The sequence below is a fragment of the Budorcas taxicolor genome, chromosome 19 (genome assembly GCF_023091745.1).
Source record: "Budorcas taxicolor isolate Tak-1 chromosome 19, Takin1.1, whole genome shotgun sequence".
Taxonomy (NCBI): Eukaryota; Metazoa; Chordata; class Mammalia; order Artiodactyla; family Bovidae; genus Budorcas; species Budorcas taxicolor.
The window spans coordinates 55,638,331-55,664,299 of record NC_068928.1 but is presented as its reverse complement, the minus strand read 5'-3'; the positions used below and the strand labels follow the sequence as shown (position 1 = coordinate 55,664,299).

The 25,969-nt window shown below is 45.9% G+C and overlaps 1 protein-coding gene across 2 annotated transcripts; it reads left to right on the top strand.

Annotated features, from left to right (window-relative positions):
* On the top strand, positions 1 to 25,969 carry NUP85 (nucleoporin 85). 2 transcript variants are annotated; one of them, XM_052657503.1, is made up of 20 exons: positions 22 to 105; positions 730 to 807; positions 5,298 to 5,391; positions 8,845 to 9,007; positions 11,921 to 11,991; positions 12,621 to 12,664; positions 13,682 to 13,751; positions 14,905 to 15,026; positions 17,659 to 17,793; positions 17,887 to 18,009; positions 18,211 to 18,342; positions 18,583 to 18,689; positions 21,790 to 21,873; positions 22,028 to 22,093; positions 22,286 to 22,437; positions 23,156 to 23,273; positions 23,376 to 23,476; positions 24,709 to 24,860; positions 25,369 to 25,470; positions 25,801 to 25,969. In XM_052657503.1, the coding sequence occupies exons 1-20, from the start codon at positions 73 to 75 to the stop codon at positions 25,900 to 25,902; spliced, it is 2,049 nt and encodes a 682-aa protein (XP_052513463.1). In that variant the 5' UTR covers positions 22 to 72; the 3' UTR covers positions 25,903 to 25,969. The 2 variants fall into 2 exon arrangements, with proteins under 2 accessions (XP_052513464.1, XP_052513463.1); XM_052657504.1 differs by lacking the exon at positions 730 to 807 and having other exon boundaries at positions 1 to 105.

The following is a 25,969-nucleotide window of genomic DNA, read 5'->3' as shown; positions in this document are numbered from 1 at the left end:
GGCCCTGAGCCGGAGCCCTGAGGCGCGAGCCCTGGCGGCCCTGCGAGTTCCCGGTGGCTGTCGTGCGGCGCTATGGAGGAGTTCGACAGCGAGCCGACGGTCACTGTAAGGGGGCCCCGAACAGTACGCTCTCCCCCGCCCCGGGGCCCGGAGATTGGGTCCGCCTCGTCCCTGCCGCTGGCAGGGTGCCCGGCCCCTTCCCTCAGCACAGTTGCCCCCCGTTCGGAAGTCGCATTAATTCGCTCCCCGCGTGTGGGTCGTGGTGGTCGCTGGGTTTCTGCTCCCTTGTGTATTCTGAGGAATACCTGGCCCTGGAGAACCCCCCCCCCCCCCCCAACTCTGTTCCTTTCCGTCCCTTGCCTCCCCGACCTCCCTGCTTCTCTGGCTTTTCCTCTTGGGCTAAAGCTTTAATGAGCGGGTTGGAGCCAGGCGGAGATATCGTACGGCTTTTTTTCTCCCAGCGGAGCAAAGCTTCACGTCGCAGCCCCGTGAGCTTGGCTTCTGCTTGAGCAGGCCCTAGGTTTACCAAGTATAGTTCTCTTGGGAGTCTGCTGTTGTTCAGTGGCCCGGTCGTGTCCGACTCTTTAAGACCCCATGGACTGCAGCACGCCAGGCCTCCCTGTCCCTCACCACCTCCCGGAGTTTGCTTAAGTTCAAGTTCATTCCGTCGCGTCATCTCATCCTCTGACGCCTTCTACTCCTCCTGCCCTCGATCTTTCTCAACATCAGGGACTTTGCCAAATGAGTCGTCTGTTCTCATCAGATGACCAAAATACTGGAGCTTCAGCTTCAGCAACAGTCCCTCCAGTGAGTATTCAGGATTTACCTCCCTTAAGATTGACTGGTTTGATCTCCTTGCTGTCCAAGGGACTTTCAGGAGTCTTCTCCAGCACCACAGTTGGAAGGCATCAATTCTTTGGCATTCTGCCTTCTTTAAGGTCCAGCTCTCACAACTGTACATGACCACTGGGAAGACCATAGCGTTGACCACACGAACCTTTGTCGGTAATGTCTCTGCTTTTCAACTTACTGCCTAGGTTTGTCATCACTTTCCTGTCAAGAAGCAATTGTGTTTGATTTCATGGCTGCACTCACCATCTGCAGAGATTTTGGAGCTCAAGAGGAAATCTGTCATTACTTCCACCTTTCCCCCTTCTATTTGCTGCAGTGGTGATTGCAGCCATGAAATTAAAAGACGCTTACTCCTTGGAAGGAAAGTTATGACCAACCTAGATAGCATATTAAAAAGCAGAGACATTACGTTGCCAACAAAGGTCCGTCTAGTCAAGGCTATGGTTTTTCCAGTGGTCATGTATGGATGTGAGAGTTGGACTGTGAAGAAAGCTGAGCGCCGAAGAATTGATGCTTTTGAACTGTGGTGTTGGAGAAGACTCTTGAGAGTCCCATGGACTGCAAGATCCAACCAGTCCATTCTAAGGGAGATCAGTCCTGGGTGTTCTTTGGAAGGACTGATGCTAAAGCTGAAACTCCAATACTTTGGCCACCTCATGCAAAGAGTTGACTCTTTGGAAAAGACTCTGATGCTGGGAGGGATTGGGGGCAGGAGGAGAAGGGGACGACCGAGGATGAGATGGCTGGATGGCATCACGGACTCGATGGACGTGAGTCTGAGTGAACTCCGGAAGTTGGTGATGGACAGGGAGGCCTGGTGTGCTGCAATTCATGGGGTCGCAAAGAGTCGGACACGACTGAGCAACTGAACTCAACTGAACTGAATGGAGCCAGATGCCATGATCTTAGTTTTTTTTAATATTTAGCCTTAAGCTGACTCTTTCACTCTCCTCCACACTCATCAAGAGGCTCTTTAGTTCCTTTTCACTTTCTGCCATTAGGGTGGTATCATCGTCTAAGTCTGTTGATGTTTCTCCTGCTTATCTTGATTCTGGCTTGTAACTCACCCAACCTGGCATTTCTCATGATGTGCTCAGCCTATAGATTAAACAGTGACAGCAGACAGCCCTGTCATACTCCTTTCTCGATCTTGAACCGATCAGTTTTTCCATACACAGTTCTAACTTTGCTTCTTTGCTGTTTAGCAGGGCTTACAGGTTACCAAGAGCTAAGAGGTGTAGAACAAGCCTAAGTGGACAGATGGGAAATATTTGCCAGTCAGGGAGTATTTCTCAGGAGACAGGAGTGATAGTCTGGTATTCCCATCTCTCTAAGAGTTTTCCACAGTTTGTCATGATCCACACAGTCAAAGGCTTTAGGGTAGCTGATGAAGCAGAGATAGATGTTTTTTTGAAATTCCCTTGCTTTCTGTATCATCCAGCAAATGTTGGCAATTTGATCTCTAGTTCCTCTTTCTTTTCTAAGCCCAGCTTGGACATCTGGAAGTTCTTGGTTCCCATAATGCTTCAGCCTAGCATGCAAGATTTTAAGCATGATCTTACTAGCATGGGAGATGAGTGCAATTGTCTGATGGTTAGCACATTCTTTGGTACTACCCTTCTTGGGAATTGGGATGAAGCTGGGTCTTCCAGACTTGCTGACATAATGAATGCAAAACCTTGATGGTATTCTCCTTTAGGGATTTGAGTAGTTCTGCTGGAATTTCATCACATCCACTAGCTTTATTAACAGCAGTGCTTCTCGTAAGGCCCACTTGACTTTGCACTCCAGAATGTCTGACTCTGGGTAACTAACTACAACTGGACTAACTAGTAATCCGGTTCATTAAGATCTCTTTTATACAGTTCTTCCATGTATTCTTTCTATCTCTTCTTGATCTTTTCAGCATCTACTAGGTCTCGGGAGAATATTCCTGCTGTTTCATTGCTCTGTTTGCTTTCACGTCTGTTTGAACTCTCAGGAGAGTATGTCAGATGTGGATGATACATGATGCTTAGAAGGAGATTCATGGCTGTTAGAAGAGGGATACCTATCCTTCCCCCGTCTGGGATGCTCTTCTCTCTTAGCTTTCTATCCCACTCATTTTTTTACGTACAAGCTCCAGCAGCCTCTTTGTCAGAAAAGCTTTCCCTGACTTCCCTGACTAGGAAATATTTCCGTCTGTCTGTTTAGGCTTGTTTTGCATCTCTTAGCTTTTGGTAACCTATAAGCCCTGCTAAATGGCAAGCTGCCTGACCTTACATTTTTGCTTTTTAGAAAGTTGAGATTCCTTCAGCTTTCTGCTGAAGCCATCAAATTGCAAAGCAGTAGCTCACAAAACTAAAAACTGAAAATAGAAGTCAGTTCAAAGCTAACTGGACAAGAGACATGAGATCTCAAATGGCAGTGAACGTGGGATGTTACGCTCTATAAAGCTTACTACTATATTCTATAGAGTGTTAACTTTTAATGCATATATGAAGTACTTTAAATGCTAAATATCCATCAAGGACTGTGTCACTGTTTTGAGGGAGGAAAAATAGACTGTTGGAATCACTGGGACTTTTTCAGACTACATGTTATCTTGCTTTTCCCTCCTTTCCTTATGTCAGAATCTTTGGATGGGGAAACTTTCCCAGTACTCTGTGTGACCCTGGAGAGCTACTTGCTATTGAACCATGACAATTAGTCATGCATTTACAAATGGAATGAAAACAATCAAAGCTGAATTTTGCCCCCAGTAGTGATGACTGGCTTGTGACAACCCAGCTTTACATAGGTGTTGCGAAGACCAGGTAGGAAGACCAGGTTGACCTTTTGGACACAGCCTCTCAGAAGGGCATCATCCATAGTCTAGAGTCTGAATTTCAACAATGAAAGTTTGAATTCAGTCATGTCTGTATCTGAGAGTCTGCTCTTTAAGCTTGCTCTATACACACTCTCAAGAGGCTGATGAATAACCTTGAAAACTATTGTCACTTTTTATAGGGTGAATATATATCAAGGCTCATGAAGGCCAGTTAGTAATTAGCAGATTCAGAAATGTTTCAGTGTGGATCCAAAGAGATTAGTCTTGAGTAGTTTTTCTAGACCAATGGTATTATCTTTTTAGGTCAAGGACTCTTAAGAAATGTGAGTTACAGTTCTTGTCTTTTTTTTTTTTTTAAGGGCTTCCCTGGTGGCTCAGCTGGTAAAGAATCTGCCTGCAATGTGGGAGACCTGGCTTGGGAAGATCCCCTGGAGAAGGGAGCAGCTACCCACTCCAGTATTCTGGCCTGGAGAATCCCATGGACTATATAGTCCATGGGGTCACAAAGAGTCAGACATGACTGAGCAACTTTCACTTCACTTCACTTCACTTTTTTGGTTCTTTCCAGATAAATACCTAGAAGTGGAATTGCTGAGGTATGGGAGAGATGCATGTACTTAGTTGTGCCTGACTCTTCGCGACCCCATGGACTGTAGCCCTCTAGGCTCCTCTGCCCATGGGATTTTCCAGGAAAGAATAATGGAGTGGGTTGCCATTTCCTTCTCCAGGGGATCTTCTCCACCCAGGGATCAAACCTGTGTCTCCTGCATTGGCAGGCGGATTCTTTACCACTAGCACGACCTCAGTGGGTCATGAGGGAAAGCGGAGGATTACAAGGGTTGCTCCTGACAGTTGGGGAAGGCTTTGTCCTACTGCTGAAGTGGAATGAGGTTTGGGAATGAGCATCAGAAGTCCCTGTTTTGGGACTTTCCTGGTGGTTCAGTGGATAAGAATCTACCTGCCAATGCAGGGGACATGGGTTCAGTCCTTGTTCCGGGCAGATTTCACATGCTGCGGGACAGCTAAGCCCACAACTGGAGAAGCCACCACAGTGAGAAGCCCGAGCACCGCAACTACAGAAAGCCCGTGTGCAGCCATTAATTAAGTTCCTGTTTTGGCTCTTGATGTTATGGATATAGCTCTGGAGGTTAGATAACTCATAAAGGGTGGATTATGCAGTTGGATTTATGAAGCTGAGACTCAGAGGAATTGGTGTGACTGAGTTGGAGAAAAAAATTAAGCGCCATTAAGATGTGACATAGCGGCCGTGGGATTGGAGGTCTTTTTAGTGAGTAACGGAGGTTCAATTCCTGTTTAATTTTTTTAACTGCCCTTTTTCTGAACTACAGATCACTAAATTACCATATAATAATTGATTAGGGGGTAGCTTTCCTTTTTATCAGCACTTGAGAAGTGGCAGGCTGGGTCAAGGTGCCTAACAAAACTCTCTTGCTCATTTAGGGTCTAACAGACTGGGCTTATCTCAGCCACACTCAGTTGTATTTATAGATTTATAGATTGATAACTTTCATGACCACTGATCACAATAGAATTATACTTGCAAGTCAATTGAAAGCAAAGCCTTTAGGAAGACTAACAATTTCTGTGCCTTATTTATTTTATTTTTTTTTACTAGTGGATTCCAGGAGTGAATTCCCAGAAGAAGCAAATGTGTTTTGACTGGGGTCCAGGAGAGATGCTGGTGTGTGAAACCTCTTTCAATAGAAAAGGTGGGTTTTTTTGTTTCTCTCTTAGATTATCTGTGTTGGTACAATTTTTTTTCTCTCTTTATTCTCTCAGATTTGACTAGCTTAGATATGAAAACAGTTGAACTTCTTTTGTATCATTTTCATTTTTGAAACTTTTTAGCTATTTAAGATTTTCATTGGTTTGTGAGACTTGGCAGATGTTGAGTCCAGGGGAAAAAAGTTAACAATGATCTTCCCAGTGTTAAAGAAAGTTTTCTTTATACTTAAAAACTTGAAGCTTTTTGTTTCCCTTTTTGTCCCTGAGTGACTAAATTCTCTTTGTAGTAGTCCCCTCATTGTGAATGTTTGCAGATGTCACAGCCCTTACCTTCATTTTTTCATTGTGAACAAAATAACTTGTCCTCTAAGCTCTGTCAGGTGTCAGACATGGCTCTTACCTTTCCGATGGAGACTCCCTATAGTAGCAAGGTAAAATAGACTTCTTGATACTTGATTTTGCTTTCTCCTTTTCAAGAGCGAAATCTCAGGAAATGTTGAAAGGATTATTTTTTGAATCTTTGTCATGTTCTTTATCCAAATATAGAGGTTTTCCTCTTTTGTTGAGAGCACTTTGAGCTAATGAAGGTCATAATTTTAGCAAATTACGTAGTATGCAGTTCGTATGATTTTTTTTTTTTTAATTAAATTTTTTTGCCACTTGGCATGGCCTGTGGGATCTAAGTTCCCTTACTAGGGATTGAACCCATGACCCCTGCATTGGAAGCATGGAGTTGTAACCACTAGACCACTGATGCTCAGTAGTGTCTGACTCTGCAATCTTACGGACTGTAGCCCTCTAGCCTCCTCTGTCCATGGGATTCCCCAGGCAAGGATACTAGAGTGGGATGCCATTTCCTTCTCCAGGGAATCTTTCTGACCCAGGGATTGAACTCTCATCTCTTGTGGCTTCTGCATTGGCAGGCGTGTTCTTTACCACTGTGCCACCTGTGAAGCCCCTCGTGTAATTTTTAAGCAGAGTAGTTTTTCTTGCTTTTATAGTTTGAAATGATCCCTGATGTTGCCAAATATCTATGGGATATCTTGGTATTGAGAATCTCAAGTTTGGTAGAGTGGTAGAAGTTGCTCAAAAGAGAAACTTCTGTGACTGTGTCTGAACAGCTTCTTTCCCTACTTAATGGGAAAGCTTATCAACATTTCTAGCTTGTCCTTGATTGTTGGAAACTCAAGATTTTCTTTCTTTTTTTATTTATTGAAATCACATTCACAACAAGCCATTGAACGTTATCACAACCTATTTGAAAAGCTGCTATATGTGAAATTTCCGTAAGTTGTTGGTTTATAATTTATCATTACAGAGCCTTTTCATCACTGTTGCAAGATAGTTTAGTCAGTTCTTGATTCTTTGTTTTAGGAGTAATGGCAATAAAAAGTAATATAAAAGGAAACTTTATTTTGACATATGGTAAAACTTTAGGTGTGGGTTTATCTTATTTTTCGAGTTTACATAGGGTAATATTAAGTGGTTTCCTTTTTTTTTCCTAGTATATTTCAATGGATAGAGGTGAAATGTCTTTACAGAGTATGCTAGTGAGTTGAGGGATAAAGTCTAAGAGTAAACATTGTGTATAAAAATTCACATATGTCATAAAGCAAGATCCTCTATGACCCACCTCCTAGAGTAATGGAAATAAAAACAAAAGTAAATAAGAGGAACCTGATTAAACTTAAAAGCTTTTGCACAGCAAAGGAAACTATAAGCAAGGTGGAAAAAAAAAAACCCTCAGAATGGGAGAAAATAATAGCAAATGAAGCAACTGACAAAGGATTAATTTCCAAAATATACAAGCAGCTCATACAACTCAATGCCAGAAAAACAACCCAATAAATAAGTGAGGAAAAGACCTAAACAGACATTTCTCCAAAGAAGCCATACAGATGGCTAACAACCACATGAAAAAATGTTCAACATTGCTCATTATTAGAGGAGTGCAAATCAAAACTCCAATGAGATAGCACCTCACACCAGTCAGAATGGCCCTCATCAAAAAGTCTACAGACAATAAATGCTAGAGAGGGTGTGGAGAAAAGGGAACACTCTTGGACTGTTGGTGGTAATGAAGATTGATGCCGCCGCTATGGAAGACGGCATGGAAATTCCTTAAAAAAAAAACTAGGAATAAAACCACCATATGACTCAGCAATTCCACTCCTCAACATATACCCTGAGGAAACCAGAATTGAAAGAGACACATGTATCCTATTGTTCTTTGCAGCACTATTTACAATAGCTAGAACATGGAAGCAACCTAGATGTCCATCAACGGATGAATGGATAAAGAAACTGTGGTAAATATACACAATGGAATATTACTCAGCCATAAAAAGAAACGCATTTGAGTCAGTTGTAATGAGGTGGATGAACCTAGAACCTGTTACACAGAGTGAAGTGAGAAAGAAAAAGATAAATACCATATTCTAACACGTATATACAGAATCTAGGAAAATGATACTGAAGAATTTATTTATAGGGCAACAGTGGAGAAACAGACATAGCGAATAGACTTAATGGCCATGGGGAAAGGGGAGGGAAGGGTGAGATGTATGGAAAGAGTAACATGGAAACTTACGTTATCATATGTAAAATAGAGAGCCAACAGGAATTTGCTGTATGGCTGAGGAAACTCAAACTGGGGCTCTGTATCAACCTAGAGGGGTGGGACGGAGAGGGAGATGGGAGGGGGGTTCAAAAGGGAGGGGACATATGTATACCTATGGCTGATTCATGTTGAGGTTTGACAGAAAACAGTAAAATTCTGTAAAGCAATTATCTTGCAGTAAGAAAAAAAAATTCATATATGGGGGCTTCCCAGGTGGCTGAGTGATAAAGAGTCCACCTGCGAATGCAGGAGATATGGGTTTGATCCGTGGTCCAGGAAGATCCCATATGCCATGGAGCAGCTAATCCTGTGTGCTACAACTCGAACCTGTGCTCTAGAGCTCAGGAACTGCAACTGCTAAGCCAGTGACCCACAGCTACTGAAATGCATGCCCTAGAGCCCGTGCTCCACAATAAGAGAAGCCACGGCAAAGAGAAGCCCCTGCACCGCACCTAGAGAGTAGGCCCCGCCCCCTGCAACTAGAGAAAAGTCCAAGCAGCAGCGAAGACCCAGCACAGCCAAAATAAACAAAGACTAAAAGATTCACATATGAGGAACTTCTCCAGCTATTCAGTGGTTAGGACTCTGTGCTCCCACTGCAGGGGTATGGGTTCCAGCCCTGGTTGGGAAACTAAGGTCCTGCATGCTGCATGGCCAAAGTAAGTAAGAATAGAAATTCATGTGTGGCTAAATAATGTATCATGAAATCAGTAGCAAAGAAGCTGAAGCTTTTGTAATTAGCTTAAAAATTAAAATTTTTAGAGTGCTTTGATGAGGATGATGGTGATCGATATTAATTTTTTTTTTCCTGTTTCAGAAAAATCAGAGATGGTGGCAGGTTGCCCCTTTATCCATATCATCCGAAAGGATATAGATGTTTACTCCAAAATCCTGAGAAAACTCTTCAATGAATCCCATGGGATCTTCGTGGGCCTCCAAAGAATTGAAGAAGAGTTGACTGGAAAATCCAGGAAAGCTCAGTAAGTTGGTTTCTGATAGGTGCTGCCTCCCACAACTGAATTTTGAAAAACCAAGTGAAATGCATCCTTTTCCTTTTGCACAGTGGATGGATCTCCTGGAGAAATATGGGACTCTGGGTTTGATTTTCTGGCCTCTGCTGGGCAGTGTAAGTGGTCATGGATGGAGAAGTCCTACAGAGAATGTGTGAATGGCTGCCAGTCGACTTGCTGGCTGCTTGATGAGCTTTCTTTGTTTCTATTCGTACTTCATTTACCCTCCAAAGAATAAAATTTAGGCCAGATAAGCACCCGAGAGTCATTGAATGAGGTCCCACTGTTGAGAGTTTTGTTTTGTCTTTAAAGAATTATTTTCAAGGCATTTTTTGGGGACGAGACCAGAAAACTTGCATTGTTTATAGACTAGAATTGGTTGAAGTGTGGTTTGTGAATTAACTGCATCAGTGTCAGGTACTTATTCAGGCCTCACCTCATATCTCCAAAATTTCTAGGGGTGGATCCTAAAGTCTCAAGGTGAGTCAAGTACAAGTAGAGTTTGAGAGCCCCTGTGCTAGGTTTTTCTTAGTGTCTATTCATATGTCTAGGGAATAGATAATGTTGGTATTTGTGTTGGAAAAACGAAAAGTTTTTCCTGTGTTTCACTCATAACCTCTGACATCAAATGTGTGGGAGTTTTCACGCACCAAGCAGTTCTCTGACCCCAGCTGGGTGTCCTACAATTCAGCTGTATTCTGACACTGCCTACCTGGAGATAGCAACAGATTCCACCAATTAGGGGCTCTATCGCACAAAACTGCCTCCCATTCAGATGCCAGTCACAAATAGTGGATCCCCAGGTTACCTACAGCTGCTCTCCAGCTTGGCTATAAATCAGAGGTTCCCATGGTGACCTCAGGTTTGGTAAATTTGCTGGAGGAGCTCACAGAACTCAAGGAAACAAGTTTAGCAGTTCATTAAAGGATATAAGAAAGGACCCAGATGGACAGCCAGGTGAAGATGAACGCGGGGCCTGGTCTGGAAGAGTCTCAAGTGCGGGAACCCCGTCCCTGTGGAGTTGGGGTGTGTCACCATCCTGGTACATGGATGTGTTCACCCACCTGGAAGCTCTCCAAACCCCTTGCCTTTGAGATTTTATGGAATCTTCCTCATGTAGGCATGATCAATTATTATCTCCATTTATGGCCCTCTCCCCTCTCCGGGGAAGTCGGACAGGGCTGATAATTTCGATTTCTAATTATGGCTTGGGCTTTCTGGTGATCAGTCGTCATCCAAGAGCTACCTAGAGTTGGAACAAAAGATGCTGCTAGTGCTCTTGTCATTTAGGAATTTATTCAAAGGTTTTAGGAGCTGTGGGTCAGGGATTAGGGGTGAAGATCAGTGTTTTATTTCTTCTTATAAACCACAGTGTCGCAGTATTTTACTTCCTTGATAAGCATTTTACAGATGAATCACCGCAGAGGATACCCTGGTCAGCATGTGTGTGTGTCTGTGTGCTTATGAAAGATGACTGGTGACAAGAGGCTCTGGTACAGGATATTGATAACTCAGAGAAATTTTTGTTGACCAAAGCATGTCAAAAGTCCTGTAATTCCCTGAAGGCAGGGACCCTGTCTTGTTTATATGGGCCTTCTGCTCCCAAATATCCTCATTCCTCTATATAGTAGATGCTTTTAAATATTTGCTGAATTTAATAAATTAGTGAACATGTGAATGTCCTGCTAATGGTGGGAGGGTAGCTCCTGTTTTGTGTGTGGGGGTCAGCATATCATCTTGTTTTTTTGGCCAGGTGAGTTACTTATTTGGGGCTGAGTCTTGACTGAAAAACTAAGTGAGAGTGTGTGCAAGTTGCTTCAACTGCTGCTGGCCCCATTGTACCTTCTGTTCATCTTTAAAGGGAGCCAGAAAATAAACAAAAATAATGGAGCCAGTAGGCAGCATTTAGGTCTCTTCATTTAGAACTAACGTTTCTTCCTAAGGATCTACATCTTGGTAACTAATAGCCAGTTCCTTTTCTGTTTGTTTTGTTCCGCTCTTTCCTTTTTTAAGAACTCTGTTTTGAAATAATTTGAAACATACAGAAAAAGTGCAAAAATAATAGACTTCTGTACATACCTCATCCACCTTCTCTGATGTTAGTATCTTGTACAACCACATTACTGGTATTTAAACCGGGAAACTTAAATGTTGATGCAGTATGATTAACTGAAGGCCTTATTTCAGTTCCACTATTTTTTCCACTAATGCCCTTTTTTCTCTTCTGCAACCAAATGAGGTTGCATTTAGTTTTTTTCTCCCTAATCTGCTTCATGGCCTTAACACTTTTGAAAAATATTGACCAATTATCTTGAAAACTGTCCTGGGTTTGTCAGATGTTTTCTCATGACTGAGCAGAGATTATGCATTTTTAGCAAGAATACCACAGAAGTGGTGCGATGTGTCCTTCTTCACACATCACATCATGAGGTTCATGATGCTGATGTTTTATTATGTTTATATTGACCTTGATCACTTGGTTAATGTGGTTTCTACTGGGTTTCTGTACTATACAGTTATCATCTTTCCCTTTGTAACTAGAAAGTATTTTGGGGAAAAGCTCTGAGGCTATGAAAATCCCATTTCTCCTCAAATTTCAGCCACTAATTTTAGGATCCATTAGGGGGTCTCATTTGAGACAGTTAATATCCTTGTGGACTCATGGATATTTCTTTTAGTCCCTGGGTTATATGGTATTTTATTTTGTGGCTCAAGTTGTTTTAGCTTTGGCCATGAGGAACTCCTTCAAGTTGGCTCCTGTCTGTCAGCAAGCTTTTTATCTTTTTTTTTTTTTGATACTTTCTATCATCACGAGATGTTCCTTATTATCTGTCACCACAGACTGTTCCAGGTTCATCTTGTATGCCATTTCATCTTTTGTAGATTGGTTCGAGTGAGTAAAAATTACCGATCAGTCATAAGAGCATGCATGGAGGAAATGCACCAATTTGCAGGTAAGTATTGTGTGTGTGTGTGTGTGTGTGTGTGTGTGTGTGTGTGTGTGTGTAATTGGAGTATTTACCTGGCTATAAGTACTACAAGGTAAAATCTGATTGACATTCTAGTTTAACACTCACTTTCCTGTCTTACATAATCTTTAATTTTCTGGCAGTTGTCTTGAGTACTGCTACTGCTGCTGCTAAGTCGCTTCAGTCATGTCTGACTCTGTGCAACCCCATAGTCTTGAGTACGTTTTAGAGCAAATTAGAACATATTATGTTAGCAGGTATGAGGCTAAAGGGCCAAATTAAAGACCTGTGACAATTACATTCCAGTTCTTTGATCTTGGTGATTGAAGGTTACCATAACCCGAAGAGCCATGTGACTCGTAGGTGCTGGTAGAATCTTGTATAGCAAGGTGGTCTCTACGTTTGCCACATTGTAGTTGAAAGAGACACTTGTCATTTCTGGGCCGTGGTTTGAGATCATTGATGTACAGCAGAGATATGAAGCATGTTTCCAGAAAAATCTGTAGTGAAAATGGGTGGTCATTAGAAGGCACAAGCCATAGTACCTGCATATGAAGCTCTAACAGTAAGACTCAAGTTACATTGCTCACTTAAAATACTTTGTGTTTTGTTAGTTGCTGATAAAGATTCAGCCAGGGGCCGCCAGTTCAGCAGCCAGGTAAGGGGGTGGGGCCGCCTGTGTCATACCAGCACCATTCATGTCCTTCTGAGTCCTCAGTAGCCACTGGGGGAGGCTTTGTAATCACTGATACTGCAGACGTCTCTTTTCTTGCCAGGTAGACAGGCACCTCCTTGGAGTGGTAAGAAGCATCTTGAACCTCCTGGTGCCCTCTTGAAGGCTTAGCACCTTGGAGCACAAGGATGTGCTTGATAAACACTTGTACAGGTTTTTAGCTCTTAAGGGAAATATAAATCCTAACCACGTTGTGTCACCTGAGATAGTGAGCTGAGGTTTTAGAACCACTGGTTAGTCTCATGAACAATACTCAATGAACCAGTACTTTTAAATGGCAGATTGTTACATTTTAGTTGGAAGGTGACTTAAAGAATTCTCATTCTTTGGTTAGAATTTTGATATTATTCAAACTCAGTAGTCAGTAGGGACTGGTGCACCATCTCTGAAGTCATCAGACCATTTATTTTTCCTTATGATTAAGGTATAAAATTCTGTGATTGTATAAGGAGGATGATAGGGGTACTGCATATTCCTAAGGTCAGGGTCCACAGCTGATTTATTTTGGAGTCTTACATTGGGTTTACTTTTTTAATAGACTGTTTCCTAAACATCAGTCCCTTGAATATCAACATCATTAATTTTTGCTGTACCTGTATATTATTATATTATTTGCTAAATATTTTTCTAAAAATCAAATCTCCCTTTTTACTAAGAGCTGCTTCCTAAAGTATAATATTCATCAAGATTGGGTGTAAAGAGCTTCCTACATTTTCCTAACGCACATTAAAGTAAAACCACAACCATTAAAACAGAAACTATTATTCTGTGTCCCATCCCCTAAAATTCTCTGACTGTCTTGAGGGAACCCTACCATAGGAACAGTCTATAAATGTTGAGTTAATGAATGACCATCATGTGTTTCAAGCTCTGCTTTGTTTCTTAGCTCTAGGGGAAAAAAATCTTTGGAACGTTTTCAGTCAAAACTTGTTCCTTCCTTAGGTCTCCATTCTGTCGGCAATGGAACTCATTTGGAACCTTTGTGAGATTCTTTTTATCGAAGTAGCCCCAGGTGAGCACAGAATGATCTTGTCACAGCGGCAGAGGTGTCCCCCTACCCTGTCCTGTGCTGTGCTGAGTGTTCTGTTGCCTAGAATGCTCTTTTCGTTGCTTTTCATCAATATAAGCATTGGGAGGTGTTACAGGATGCCTGAAGAAGCCTGTGTTTTTGTCAAGATACTGCAAAGAGTCAGAGTATCTTCTGAAAACCTTAAGTTGTAGGCAGGTGACCCCTAAAAAATATGAAGAAACCGATATTAAACTAGTGTGCGAAAGGAGTGGTCCATATTTATATCATGGACTGGTGAAGCTTTAGAAAGTTTTAGAAGCTCGGGAGAGGTGTGTGCAGGTTCTTCAGCCTCCAAGGGAACCAGCCCTCCCAGCTCCAGAGACTTTTAGCCTCCTGAAACACGAGACAGTACATTTCTGTTGTTTAAAATTTTAAGAATGAAAAATGTTGTATGGATATGAGGCAGGATTAGGTGGTGGAAGGCAGAATCCCTTAGAGAATTCCTTTGCTGGTGATTGGGTCAGGGGCAACCCTACGGCTTCATGCGTCCACTCTGAATTATTCCCTTGATCTTGAATTTGATTGTGGTCAGTACAGTATCCTGGCTTGAGTGGGCTCTCTGTGGAGGGGCTGTAGACCTTTTTGCTTTCTTCTAATGGTTTGTATTTACTGTTGTCCATAAGTGTGTACTAGTAGTCTCTCTGCGGTCACAGCTTTTTATTCATACTCCTGCTCAAGTACTGAGCAGCTTGAAATTGAATTGGTTGGTTGTCTGCTTGCCTCCTCCAGTAGATTCTGAGGACTGTTGCTGTCTTTTTATCATGTTTGTGTACCTGGCACCTAGTCAGTACCATCCCCATATGGCCACTACTGATGTGGTCACTGAGTATTGTATAGTTGTGAAGAAGCTGGGGGTGGTTGGGCTTGTGAGATCTGGGTCTCATGTTCAGTGCCCCCGACGATTCAGTGAAAGGTTGAGCTGCCTGGCACAGAGGAGGCGCCCACAGAAGTCCGTTCGCTAGCTCAGCCCTGTTGTCAGGAGCACACGCCCGCTCACTGAAGAGGGACAAACCACTTCCACCATAGTTCGCTCGCCTGCCCTGCATTCTCTGTACTTCGAGAAAGTGGAATCTACTGCTTGTGTGTTTCCTCCCAGCTGGCCCTCTCCTCCTGTACCTCCTTGACTGGGTCCGACTACATGTGTGCGAGGTGGACAATTTGTCGGCAGATGTTCTGGGCAGTGAGAATCCAAGCAAACACGAGAGCTTCTGGAACTTGGTAAGACCCTTGTGCGTGCTGGGCCTCCCTGCCTTCCTCCTCGTATTCTCTTTGGCCTGGGCCCCTGGGCTGGCCTGCGGGCTTCCCTGCTGAGCCCGTGTGCGTGTTGTTCTTTGAGTCTGTGATCATGGAGATGTGCTTAGGGAGGTGTTTTCTTCCCTGCTCCATGGGAGAGTTTTGAACTAAGTTATCATGTAAGAAAAATAATGCTTTGTAGACTTCACAGTGAGAAGGGAATTTTGATCTTTTTGTGGATCTAAGAATGAGACTTGGTGAAGACAACGCAAAGCCGATGGATAGGTGCTGGGGTAGGGGTTTGATGTCAGTGAGCTGAGGGCTGTTTTGAGGTGTTAGATGTGTTCTGAAGCTGAGTTGTGATGATAGTGCCCAACTTCATAAACTTACTCAAATTCACCGAATTAGACACTTAAACAGGTGAATGTTTATAAGGTGTACATTGCAATCAGTAAAGCTATTAAAAACAAAGACATTGATGATCCCAGTCATTTTGGATGGTCAGTTTGAAAGTTAGTGTGTGTGTGTGTGTGTGTGTGTGGTCAGTTTGAAAGTTTGTGTGTGTGTGTGTGTGTGTGTGTGTGTGTGTGTGTGTGTGTATTCTATGTCTGGGAGAGCAGTACTTTTCCATTCACCTATACTGACCTATGACTCAGTATGGAGCGACCAGGGCGGAGGTTGCTGGTTGACTTGAATGTTGGAGACTTATAACATCTGAAATTCAGGTAAAGAGCTGCTGCCTTTGATGCTGTTTCTGAGGCCTTCGGGTGCTCTGAGATCTGTGCAGGTAAAGGGGAGAGCCTTTGTTCAGAAATGGTTGGGCCTAGGGTTTAAGTGTGTGATTCATTCACTGTGTATTTGAGTGGTGCTGTGTGCAGGCCCTGAGGAAACAACCAGGACCAAAGCAGGCAGTGGTTCCTGCCCTTACGGAACTTGCATTCTGGGTGGGGAGACAGGAAATAAATACAGAAGCAAGTAAAATATGTGTAAAAGCGAAGTGCTCTGGAGAGAAAGAGCAGGAGAGGGGAATTGGGAGTATTAAAGTCGAGGAAGGGCACCCTTGTGAGGTGACGTGTGAGTAGGAACCTGAGGAGGTGACGAGGAGTAAGGGCTCAGCTCCTAGAGAGGCAGTGTGGTGGTGATGCTTAGTCACTCGGTCCTGTCTGATTCCTAGGACCCTGTGGACTATAGCCCACCAGGTTCCTTTGTCCATGGGATTTTCCAGGCAAGGATTCTGGAATGGGTTGCTGTTTCCTTCTCCAGGGGATCCTCCCGACCCAGGGATCAAACCTGCATCTTCTCATTGGCAGGAGGATTCTTTACCACTGAGCCACCAGGAAAGCCCCAGAGAGGCAGGGTAGTTGAATGCTAAGAACAGGGTCTGTGGTGCCAAGCTGGCCAGGTTAGCATCCCAGCTCTGCCTCTTACCAACTGTGAGCTCTAGTGAGTCACTTGACTGCCTTTAGTTTCTTCGTGTGTAGCCTGGAGAATGTAACACCTGTCCCACAGGGCTGTTCTGATTCGGTTAGCTGAAGGAGATAAAGGTATGACCTAGTAGAACTCCCGTTCTACTCCTGAGTCAGCTGGGGTATGGAGGACATTAGAGAGTCAAACACAGGAACACTGTGATCTGACTTAGAGTTTCTTTTCTTTTTAAAAATATTTATTTGGCTATGCTGGGTCTTAGTTGTGGCATGCAGGCTCTTTAGTTGCAGCATGTGGACTCTTAACTGCGGCGTGTGGGATCTAGTTCCCTGACCAGGGATGGAACCCAGGCTTCCTGCATTGGGAGCACTGAGTCTTAGCCACTGGACCAGCAGGGAGGTCCCTGATTTAGGTTTTCAAAGGCTTTTCTGGCTGCACTGCTGAGAATAGAGCAAAAGCAGAACGGAGAGACCAGTCTGGAGGCTCAGGTCCTAAATCAGGCAGCTGTGGTGGTAACTTGGACCCGGGTAGGAGCTGAGTGGAGGAGGTGGTAAGAAGTGATTTGATTCTGGATGCAGTTTAAAGGTACAGTGATAGGATTCGCTAATGAATTGGATGTGTAAGAAATAGAAGAATGTGGGTTGGTGGGTTGGAAGCGACCCGGTGTTCACTTCGAGGCATGTTAAGGTGCCTGTGAACCCAGTGGAGCCATTGGCAACAGGATGTGCGTGTCCGGAATCAGGGAGAGGGACTGGGACTGGGCAGCATGTGTCTCCTTGGCTTGCTGCTTCTTCTTCCTTTTCTTTTGCTGTGGCTTGCAGGATCTTAGTTCCCCAACCAGGAACCCAGGCCATAAAATAGCATGCAAAAACTTGAACCAAATTTGGCTAACCCAGTATTTGAACTAGAACTTTTTCTTTTAACTGAAACTTTTACGGATCAGTGCTTTATTTGATGCACTTTGGTAATTTTTATTTTCTGTTTCATTTTTAAAAAGTCAGTCACCTGCAGTGCGATACAATAACACGCAGTTTGAAAAGCATGGTACGGGTTAAAACTAGAAGGTTGGATGAATTAAATTACCTCTGACGGAGAAACCATCACGCTTCTCCAGGATGAGGAAGCCAGAGCAGGCTGAGGGGACTGGCTGCTGAGCCTCCGCCTGGATGCTGTGTTCTTGGTGTCCTCCCAGGTGACCACCTTGGTGCTACAGGGCCGGCTGGACGAGGCCCGACAGATGCTCTCCAAGGAAGCTGACACCAACCCCACCTCTGCAGGCATGTGCCGAGTCCTGGGGGACCTGATGAGGACCATGCCTGTTCTCAGCGTATGTGAAGCCGCCCGGGTCGTGGAGAGGGGTTTATACAGGGAGCATGAGGGGCCGCCGTGGTGACCGCCCCTGTCTGCGTCTCTCCCACAGCCTGGGAACACGCAGACCCTGACGGAGCTGGAGCTGAGGTGGCAGCACTGGCACGAGGAATGCGAGCGGCACCTCCAGGACGGCACATTCGCCTCCAACCCCCACCTCGAGTCCCTCTGCAAGGTCTGCTGGGAGCAGGTCCTTGCCAGGGGCCAAGCCAGCTCCTCCTGGGGTCCTGGCATCCAGCCCAGCAGCAGCAGCTCCTCAGACGGGGCTCTGTATGGGCCCTGTTGGGAAGGAGTGAGCTTTTGACTCAGCTGCTCCAGCTGAGATGAGCCTTACGGGGAAGTGTCCCCAGAGTTAAGGGACGGCGTCTCTTCTCAGGTCCTGCTGGGAGATGATGCCGCCCTGCTGGAGCAGAAGGAGCTTCTGAGTAACTGGTATCACTTCCTGGTGACCCGGCTGCTGTACTCTCAGCCCACAGTCAAGCCCATGGATCTGCACCTCTACGCTCAGGTGCGTCAGCTCCTCCGGGAGGGGAGGGGAGTCGGCGTCCGGGGCTCCCCTCCCTGCCAGTCACTTTCACCGTGTGGCCTTGTTGACCTGACCCTCCCTGGAGAACAGAGGGGGCTTTCCTTGGGCCCAATTTGAAGGACCCCATTGCCCTTCTCCAGGATCCCCTACACAGCAGCCCTGCCTGCCCCCTTGAGTCTCTGCCACCGTCCAGGGACTGAATGGGTCACCACCTTTCCACAGTCCAGCCTTGACCTGTTTCTGGGAGGTGAGAGCAGCCCGGAGCCCCTGGACAACATCTTGATGGCAGCCTTCGAGTTTGACATCCACCAAGTGATCAAGGAGTGCAGGTAGGACCCGCTGTACCACCACCGTGCTGGGCACCTCGGGTGCAGTGCAGCGGCTGGTGCATTCACCGTGTCGCATGCCCGTCACCGCCGTCCTTTTCCAGAGCATCCTGCTCCTTCCTGTTGGTGTCTTAGGCTTCTTCCCACAGACCCGCGCCCCCCGCCACGGCCACATTAGGTAGACAGTGTCTTCTCTCTGGACAAGCCTGGGGGCCTTCCTGAGGCTTGCAGGCTCCTGTATCTGTACCAGTTTGCACTTTAGGGATGTTTACTTAAAGTAATATTGCAAGAAATTACTATGGTATTTAAAATCCAGAAATAGCCAGCCAGCTTGTTTCTTGGAACCTGATGGACATGCAGCTACCTTACAGGACAGCACTTCTCTGGTGAGCCAGGAGCTACCACGCCACCACACGGGGCTGGGTCTGTTCGGAGCAGACTCTACACCAGCCCTCTCCCCAGATCTCTCCCCAGACCTTCAGCAAGGCAGGAAAGGGAGCGTGAAACAGTGAATCTAAAGCAAAGCTTTCCAGAATCCACACGTGTAGTCGGTCAGAGAGAACTTCCCCTCCCTCCTCGTGCAGAGGGAGAAGGCAGGGAACCGCTGGGGCAGGTGGCCCTGCTCAGGCATCGAATTCACTGACCTCCACTGGATCTTTTCTTTGTTAGTGCATCTGGGCAGTGGGAAGGTCTCCCCGCTTCTACCCCCCACCCCCACCCCCACCCATGCTACCTGCTCTTCTGTTTGGCCAAAAGAAAGCCAAGGCCCACCATTCAGAAAATGGTGTTAGACTTGGAGAAAGGAAGGTTTGTGTCCATATTCTTTTCACAAACCTCTAAAATAGGGACTGGTTGGAACTGGAAGATAACTTAACAGAATTCAGCTGATTTTGGCGAGGGGTTGTATCTGCAGTGAAGGATCAGTGGGGATGGCTCCCAGAGGCACAGACACTAGTCTTTAGCTTTGTCAGTGTCTCTGTCTATAATTCAAAGCATAGGCATTCCAGAATGTGTTGTCTGTTACAGGCAGTGGGTTATTTCTTCAAGGGCTTCCTTCATAAGCCACATCTGGGATTTTAGGATCAAGACAGATTTGAGCTAAAGAGGAAGGAAGGACAATAAAAAAGGTAAAGCACCTTGGTGTTTTCAGTGGTTGTAGAAGGAAAAGATAAACAAGTGTAACGAAGAGGCGTGGTGCTAATGAACGCCGCTGAAAAATGCATCACCTCTGCCAGTCTTGAAGGAGGAATGATCAGACTTGCAGCCCCTCAGTCTGGGTGTCCGTCTACCCTGGCAGGCAGGAAAAAAATAGAGGTATTTCCATTAGCTCGGAATCTAGGAGCTCGGGTTTTCCTGACCAGTAAGCTTCTTTCTGCCGTACTCTGAAAAGCAGGTCCCAGACCTCTGCCCATTAATTGAAAGAAGGGCTGAAGTATCCTCAGAGAGAGAGTGCCCTCTTGGATGAGGAACGGTGGGATCTGGGGTCTCCTGAGCACTTGCTTTCTCATGGGTTGTTGCGGTCAGGCCCCAGCTCGCTTCCCAGGGGACAGTAGCGCCTCTGTTTGGGCTGGGGCACTGGTGGTGTAGGGGAGCCTTGAGCTTCAGGTCTGGTGTCAGCTGTTCACTCCTCTTAGGAAGAATGAGGGAACCCTTCCTCAGCTAGAAGGAAGCTTTCTATAGGGGTACTTGATGACCCACATGTCAACCATGCCTGGCCGTGGGGCAGACAGGGCTCCAGAGGCAGAGCAGAGAGACCCTGAAAGTGTAGTCACTCAGTCATCTCCGGCTCTTTGTGATCCTATTGACTGCATGTAGCCTCCAGGCTCCTCAGTCCATGGGATTTTCCAGGCAAGCATCTGGAGTGGGTTGCCATTTCCTTCTCCAGGGGATCTTCCTGATGCAGGGATTGAACTCACGCTGCCCGCGTGGTGGGCAGGCTCTTTTACCGTCTGAGCCATGAGGGAATCCCAGGGAGGCCCTGGGAGATCACAGTTTACCAGCTCCTGCTGAAGGGCCACGTGTTTGCCTGGCATATCCACAGCTGGAGGAAAAATTGGATTTCTTCTCTTGTGGGTTGCAGCTGCCAATTCTTGCCATCCAGCAAAAGGAAAAGGGGACCTGGCATGTACTTCACAGGACGACAGCAGCCGCAGGGCAGGGCAGACAGCCCATTTAGTCAGTCATTCAGTGTAAACCAATCCCTATTCTTTATATCCTGAGAGCAGGATTTTTTACCCTAGCAACATTGAAGGTGCTTTTCCCTCTCCCAAGATTTAAAAAATACTCAAGCATTATATACAGATACAGAAAGGCCTATGCCAAGTAACAAATTAAAAATGTAACTCAAAATGATGTGTTCACACTGCAGGAGTGCACTGGTATATTCTATACAGAATGCTCGTGAGCTTACAAAATTTGGCGATGTAAAAAAACATCTGGAACATTTAGAGGGCCCTAGAAAATGTCATTTTTAATAAGGGCTAGAGATGATTTTAGGTTTTGATTAAATGTGGTTTGGGGACGGACTTTTATACCCTCGTTATGTGTCAGATTACATATCCAATAAAACCAGATTATTAATCATGTAATCAAGCAAAAAATTTTTTATGCAAAGTATTAATAGACAATACAAGGTGGTTTTTAAAGTGCTGTCATGTATATATAATTGTGTTCATCAAATACGCTAATCAAAACTATGCAACAGTGAGAAATGTTAATAGGACGTAAACAGCAATCCAGATGCACACAGACATAGTTCTTTGAATTCCGTGTTTCATCAAGAATCAGATCCCATTGGTTTTTTCATCCTTTTCTTACCCATTACTCTGTATCTGCATTCTCTATATCTCATTGGGTCCTTGGATTTTATTTTTCGGTGTGACGTTCTCCAATGAAACGTCTTGCTGGCTGCTGTCTTGGGGTTGAATGTCCTTCTTGGTGTGTTATTAGTCCCCACCTAGCGGGCAGACAGAGTCCAGCTTGACACTGTCCCTCCCCTCCTTTTATAGCAAAGGAGGTGTTGGGCTCCTGCTTATGCTCCATACCTGGGGGCCGTGGCCGCTCATCCTGATGTTGCTTCTTGCCTTGCTCTCTGAACCCGTAGCATTGCCCTGAGCAACTGGTGGTTCGTGGCCCATCTGACAGACCTGCTGGATCACTGCAAGCTCCTGCAGTCGCACAACCTCTAGTAAGTACGCCGCGGCCATGCCAACCTTTCTGCTTGCTGCCACCCAGGCCCTTCAGGGTAGGGTGACCAGAATGCCTCAGGGGAGGTTGGGCTGCCGAAGAGGGCCCTGAAGAGCAGCCCGGGAGCCTTGGTCTCGTGGTCTGTTCTCTGCCAGCTTTGGATCCAACATGAGAGAGTTCCTCCTGCTAGAATATGCCTCAGGACTCTTCGCTCATCACAGGTAGGAAGGCCGCAGGGTTGAGGGGCAGCGGGGTGCTCTCCAGCAGGCACTGCCGGTAGACGCAGCTCTCTCCCGTCTGGTTCCTTGAGGGCACAGGGTCTGGGGAAGAGCTGCCTTGGAGGCTGGTTCCCGGCCCCAGGGCAGCCTCTGGGCTCTCCAGCCCTCATGTCTGTCCCCCTCGGACCCACGCAGCCTGTGGCAGCTGGGTGTGGACTACTGTGACCACTGTCCAGAGCTGGGCCGGGTCTCTCTGGAGCTGCATATTGAGCGGATCCCTTTGACCACGGAGCAGAAAGCCCTCAAGGTACTGCGGGTCTGTGAGCAGCGGCAGATGACGGAGCAAGGTGAGTGGACTCTCCTCCCATCCTTCAGAGAGTCTGGGCAGTAGCTGCGAGGTGAGCCAGAGCGTTGGAGAATCCCTGGGGCAGGGGGAAGAAGAGCTGGGGGCCCACTGGGACCTAGAAGCAGTCAAGCATGCTGCCTGCTATAAAGGTCCTGACCACTTCTATGCTCGTGCTTCCAACCAGAGGTCAGGCTGGGGCAGCCGTGGTTTGTCCTGTCCCAGGGGGGTTGCCGTTGCTGGCTCAGGCTAGCTTGGGGGGATGCAGGACTGGAGATGACTCAGGAAGAGCACGGGGAGACGTTGAAGTTTGCCCCGTCTCTTCCCCCTTCGCTGTTGAGTGGTACAGGCCTAAACAGTTATTCTTCCAGAGGCACTGCGTGTTTGACTGTCCCTGAAAGCATATAGCACTCAAGACCCAAAGCTTGGTAGGGTTTTCAGCATGTGGACAGATAATGACGTGCTGATATGTGGGGAGCCTTGCATATATTCTTGCTACCCCTGAAGTGAAACCTACTCAGAAAGCCAAAGCCTACCAGGGTGGGTCAGACTGTTAACGAGGCCAGAAGACAATTTATAAACCTCACAGTTCCTAGTTCTGCTGCCCAGAGAAGCCACATAAAACTCAGAGGCAGTGGGAAGGCTGTTCCTATCTCAGCAGGGTTTGGGAATGGAGCGATTTGTAGGGTGAACGGTTTGCCTTTTCTCTTTTCCCTGCAAAGTTCGCAGCATCTGTAAGATCTTGGCCATGAAAGCGGTCCGCAACAATCGCCTGGGCTCTGCTCTGTCTTGGAGCATTCGAGCCAAAGATGCTGCCTTTGCCACGCTGGTATCAGACAGGTGGGCTCCCCTTCTGTGTGCTTCCTGGGTGCTGCCTGGGAAGCTGCAGGGCTGAGGAGGGGGCCTGGGGCTGCCGCTCTCATCTCTGGGCTGGCCGTGCAGGTTCCTCAGGGATTACTGTGAGCGAGGTTGCTTCTCTGACCTGGATCTCATTGACAACCTGGGGCCAGCCATGATGCTCAGTGATCGACTGACATTCCTGGGTGAGTCTCTGAGCTGTCCCCTGGACCTTCAGCAGAAGCGCACAGAAGTTGTAGACTTCTCCAGTCCAAAACACATAGAACTCTGAGGGGCTTCCCTGGCAGTCCAGTGGTTAAGACTCCGTGCTTCCACTGCACGGGGCGCAGGTTTGATCCCTGGTGGGGGAACCAAGAGCCCACATACTATGTAGCATGACCAAAGGAGGCAAAAAAACATCAAAATACATAGGCGCCTGTGTGGTCTCTGCAAAGAGTATTTTTTGCTAACATTTTCTGGTAATTTGAAACTTAGAAATTGTGAAAGTAGTGTAAGGAATGAGACTACCCTGCACACTTTACCAAGTTAACCAGTTATTTGTTTTGCCTCATTTGTTTCTGTCAGTCAGGTTTTTGGGGAATAGTTTGAAAATATGTTGGAGACATTGTTTCTCTTCCTCCCTAAATATCTGAGCATGTATATCCTAAAGAATAAGAACATTCTCTTACTTAACCAGTTATGAAAATGAGGCGGTTCAGCATTGATAGAATACTCACCCAATCCATATTCTGATTCCATCAGTTGTCCCAATAAAGTCCTTTGTCATGAATTTAGTTTTCGTATCTCATCAATGCCTCTACCTTTGTTGGTCTTCCTTAACCTTGATGTTTTTGCAGTCTGTTCAGCTCTCTTGTAGAATATTCTTACTTTGGGTTTATTCATGAACAGCCTCAGGTTATATACTTGGCAGGAATTCCACTGAGGGGATGTGTTAATAGGAACTCCCTTAGTGGAGTTCACCTTGATCACTTGGTTAAAGCAGCATCCACCAGGGGTCTCCTCTAAAATTTATTAAACAGATTTATTAATCTGTGGAGCTGTACTTCAGGATTATTGACATCTCCTCAGACTTTGATCCACTAGTGTTCATAACTACTGGTGATTTTCTGACTGCCAATAAAATTGTGTTTTAGTTGGCATGGCCCTGTATGGAACTCCCCTTCCTCCCATTTATTCATTTATATCAGCCATGGCCTCGAGGGTTATTTTATTCAGTCTGTTATCACCCATATCTCTCGTTCATTTTGATGCTTGTATTCTCCCAGGTTTGGCACTTTGGAGCCCCCTTTAAGCAAGGATTTTGAATCCTTTTGGTCTTGTTGGGTGATGAGCTTAGAGGCCACTTTGGAAGAATTTCCTTGCTCTGGGGTCTCTTGTTTAGGGTCACAGGTGATCTAGTGCTCTCTCTTCCCAATAGGGAAGTACCGCGAGTTCCACCGCTTATACGGGGAGAAACGCTTTGTCGATGCCGCTTCTCTCCTCCTCTCGTTGATGACGTCCCAGATCGCCCCCCGGTCTTTCTGGATGACGCTGCTGACAGATGCCCTGCCCCTTTTGGAACAGAAACAGGTACAGGTTGAGTCCACAGTGTCTTCTCTTATCCCGTAGCTGTTGCAAATGTATATCATCCATCGTCTCCTAAGTAGGGGTGTGTGTTTGTACCCCCACTCTGGAAATCTAGTATCTCCAGAATTTAGTTTTTGTATCTCATCAATGCCTCTGCCTTTGTTGGTCTTCCTTAACCTTGACGTTTTTGCAGAGTCTGTTCAGCTCTTTTGTAGAATATTCTTACTTTGGGTTTATTCATGAAATAATAAATACTAATTCTAGTATTTGTAGCGCCCACTCTGGAAATCTAGTATCTCCACAAGAAAATGACTTGAAATGAGGCAGCCGTCCACTGACAGTGCTCAGCCCAGGACCCTGACGAGAAGAGCTGGGAGTGAGTGGGGCCTCTCACCCCCCAGCACACTTCTCCACATGAGATACGAGAAAGGCTGTCTTAGCCCAAGCCCTCGCACAGACCACTACAGGCGCTGGCTGGGGAACAGCTCTGCGAAGCAGCCTCTCCCCACAGGTGATCTTCTCCGCGGAGCAGACGTACGAGCTCCTGAGGTGTCTGGAGGATCTGACCTCAGGAAGGCCGCTGTGTGGAGAGCCTGACGCCCAGCAGCTCCAGGTCAGTCTGATGGTTCCAGGATGGAGAGGAGAAGGCCCCTGCCCCACAAGATGTTGGCCCCTTACAAACTCACACGCCTCTCACGTTACCACTTGTGACTATGGCACACTAACTTTTTAGGAGGAAATGGGGTGATTTTAGTGTTCTGGGATCTCGATTTTTTTTCCTTTCCTGTCAGTTGTGGTGGTCCTCTGCATGCAGCTCGGTCTCATATGAAGAACTTGCTGGAAGATACTACTGACTGTTGTGTGCCCTTTCTCTCCCTTTGGATTAGTCTTGGGAAAGAAGGAAAACTTCCTGCTGGTCTTCACACAGGCTCTTTGCTTTTAGGATGATGATATTGAGACCACCAAGGTGGAAATCCTGAGACTTGCTCTTGCGCGGAATCTTGCTCGGTCAATTATAAAAGAAGGCTCGTTGGAAGGTTCCTGAAGCTGGCTCCAACATGGTATCTTTGTAAAGGCAATGTATATACACTTTAAAAAGAATAAATGTTTCT

Bases quoted from the DNA above. Each gene is read 5' to 3' on its own strand.
- NUP85 (XM_052657503.1), top strand. From the start codon at position 73: ATGGAGGAGTTCGACAGCGAGCCGACGGTCACT. The intron at 12,665-13,681 runs GTAAGGGGGTGG...TTCCTTCCTTAG, and splicing joins GCCGCCAGTTCAGCAGCCAG to GTCTCCATTCTGTCGGCAAT. The intron at 17,794-17,886 runs GTATGTGAAGCC...TCTCTCCCACAG, and splicing joins GGACCATGCCTGTTCTCAGC to CCTGGGAACACGCAGACCCT.